This window comes from Octopus bimaculoides, unplaced genomic scaffold (assembly GCF_001194135.2).
Source record: "Octopus bimaculoides isolate UCB-OBI-ISO-001 unplaced genomic scaffold, ASM119413v2 Scaffold_92032, whole genome shotgun sequence".
Lineage (NCBI taxonomy): Eukaryota > Metazoa > Mollusca > Cephalopoda > Octopoda > Octopodidae > Octopus > Octopus bimaculoides.
This window is the reverse complement of record NW_026365845.1, coordinates 17,605-19,607: the sequence shown is the minus strand read 5'-3', so window position 1 is coordinate 19,607 and position 2,003 is coordinate 17,605. Positions and strand designations below refer to the sequence as shown.

The 2,003-nt window shown below is 36.6% G+C and overlaps 1 protein-coding gene across 2 annotated transcripts in view; it reads right to left on the bottom strand.

Annotated features, from left to right (window-relative positions):
* LOC106878973 (zinc finger protein 239) overlaps nucleotides 1-1,997 on the bottom strand; it is a 6,901-nt gene extending 4,904 nt beyond the window's left edge. The window contains exon 1 of one of the 2 annotated variants that reach the window (XM_052978289.1): nucleotides 1,116-1,997. In XM_052978289.1, coding sequence (XP_052834249.1) covers nucleotides 1,116-1,761 — 646 coding nt within the window. In that variant the 5' untranslated portion in view covers nucleotides 1,762-1,997. Of the gene's footprint in view, nucleotides 1-375 lie in introns of those variants that run through there. The other variant, XM_052978288.1, reaches the window with a different exon arrangement.
* Nucleotides 1,998-2,003: the final 6 nt, after the last annotated feature.

Genomic DNA, 2,003 nt, shown 5'->3' with positions numbered 1-2,003 from the left:
ACATGATTCTGGTACTTGTGCCTTCTATGTGACACCAGCACCAGTGCTTTTTATGTGGCAACAGCACCTATGTTTTGTGCATGATTCTGGTACTTGTGCCTTCTATGTGACACCAGCACCAGTGCTGTTTATGTGGCAACAGCACCTATGTTTTGTGCATGATTCTGGAACTTGTGCCTTCTACGTGACACCAGCACCAGTGCTTTTTATGTGGCACTAACACAAACAGGGTCACCAAGGACCTTGCTGACAAAAACACTCACAACAGGGAAGAAGGGAAGTAGTATTGAAGGGGTGTGTTTTTCTGCCAGTTGAGAGATTTAGGGTATAGAGGGCACAGTGTCTAGATATAGAGTAACAAAACAAACACAAAAATGGTTGCAGTCTAACTTTTTATTCATTATTCTTTTTTTAAAAAATTCCTCAAAGTCTAGCCAAAGGCATTTTCAGTAATCAAGTTATCTCAGAGTCAACATTTTGACAGATAATGACAAATTTGAGGTTTGACATTGACAGTATTGAAATTAATGATGTCAAAGTTGACGAGGGGAAAAAAACCCTGTGTTTTAGCAGACAAATTAGTCTTAATTGTTGTCATGTATTAAATTTTGACATGTGAATACCCACATGTGTATGCATGTGGCTTTTTCGAGAGAATGATTCACCACAGATATCACACTGGCATGGTTTCTCTCCCGCAGGAATTCATTCACATACAGTTAAGTTAGGTCTATGAGAAAATGATTTACCATAGATAAGACCATGGCACAATTTCTGTCTGGCATAAACATTTTTGTGTATAGTTAAAATACCATTTACAAAAAATGAATTACAACAGCTAATGTAAGGTCATGGCTTCTCTCCTGTATGTGTATGTGTGTGTTTAGTTAAGGCACTCATTTGAGGAAATGATATACCACAGATATCGCAATGATATGGCTTCTCTCCTGTATGTGTAAGTTTGTGATTAGTCAAGTTACCACTTTGAGAGAATGATTTACCACAGATATCACAATGATAAGGCTTCTCACCTGTATGAATGCGTTTGTGATCAGTCAAGTGACTACTTCGAGAGAATGATTTACCACAAATATCACAATGACATGGCTTCTCACCTGTATGAATACGTTTGTGCTGTTTCATATTACTGGCTTCGGAAAATGATTTACCACAGATATCACAATAATAGGGCTTTTCACCTGTATGTATACGTTCATGTGTTTTCAAGTGACCGACTTGGGAGAAGGATTTACCACAGTTTTTGCAATAATATGGCTTCTGTCCTGTATGTGTACGGTTGTGGTTAGTCAAGTCACTCCTTTGAGAAAATGTTTTACCACAGATAATACAGTGATATGGTTTCTCTCCTGTATGAGTGCATTTGTGTCTAGTTAAATGAGCATTTTCAGTGAATGATTTACCACAGATATCACAATGATATGGCCTTTCTCCTGTATGTGTACGTTTGTGTCTAGTCAAGGCACCATTTTGAGAAAATGATTTACCACAGATATTACAATGATATAGCTTCTCTCCTGTATGAATATGTTTGTGCGTTTTCAAGTGACAGGCATCAAAGAATGATTCACCACAGATATTGCAATGATATGGTTTCTCTCCTGTATGTGTACGTCTGTGCCTAGTTAACTTACTATTATGAGGGAATGATTTACCACAGATATCACAATGATAAGGTTTCTCTCTTGTATCAGTGTTTTTTCGTTTAGTTAAATGATTCATTATGAGAGAATAATTTGTCATTTATATCACAAAGACATTGTTTGTTTCATTTCCATGAATGTGTTTGTGTTCAGTTGAGTCACTATTTTCAGAGAATAATTTAATGCTGTTTCTGTCATCTGTGTAAAATTGCAGATGTAAATCATCAGCTCCTTTGGAAAGTTATCCAAGCTTAGTTAATCTTCTCTACATTCCAGACAGCGAAGACAAGAAAATGTTGCTGTTAACTCCATTGTCCAAAAGAAATATTTTTCCAGTTGTCT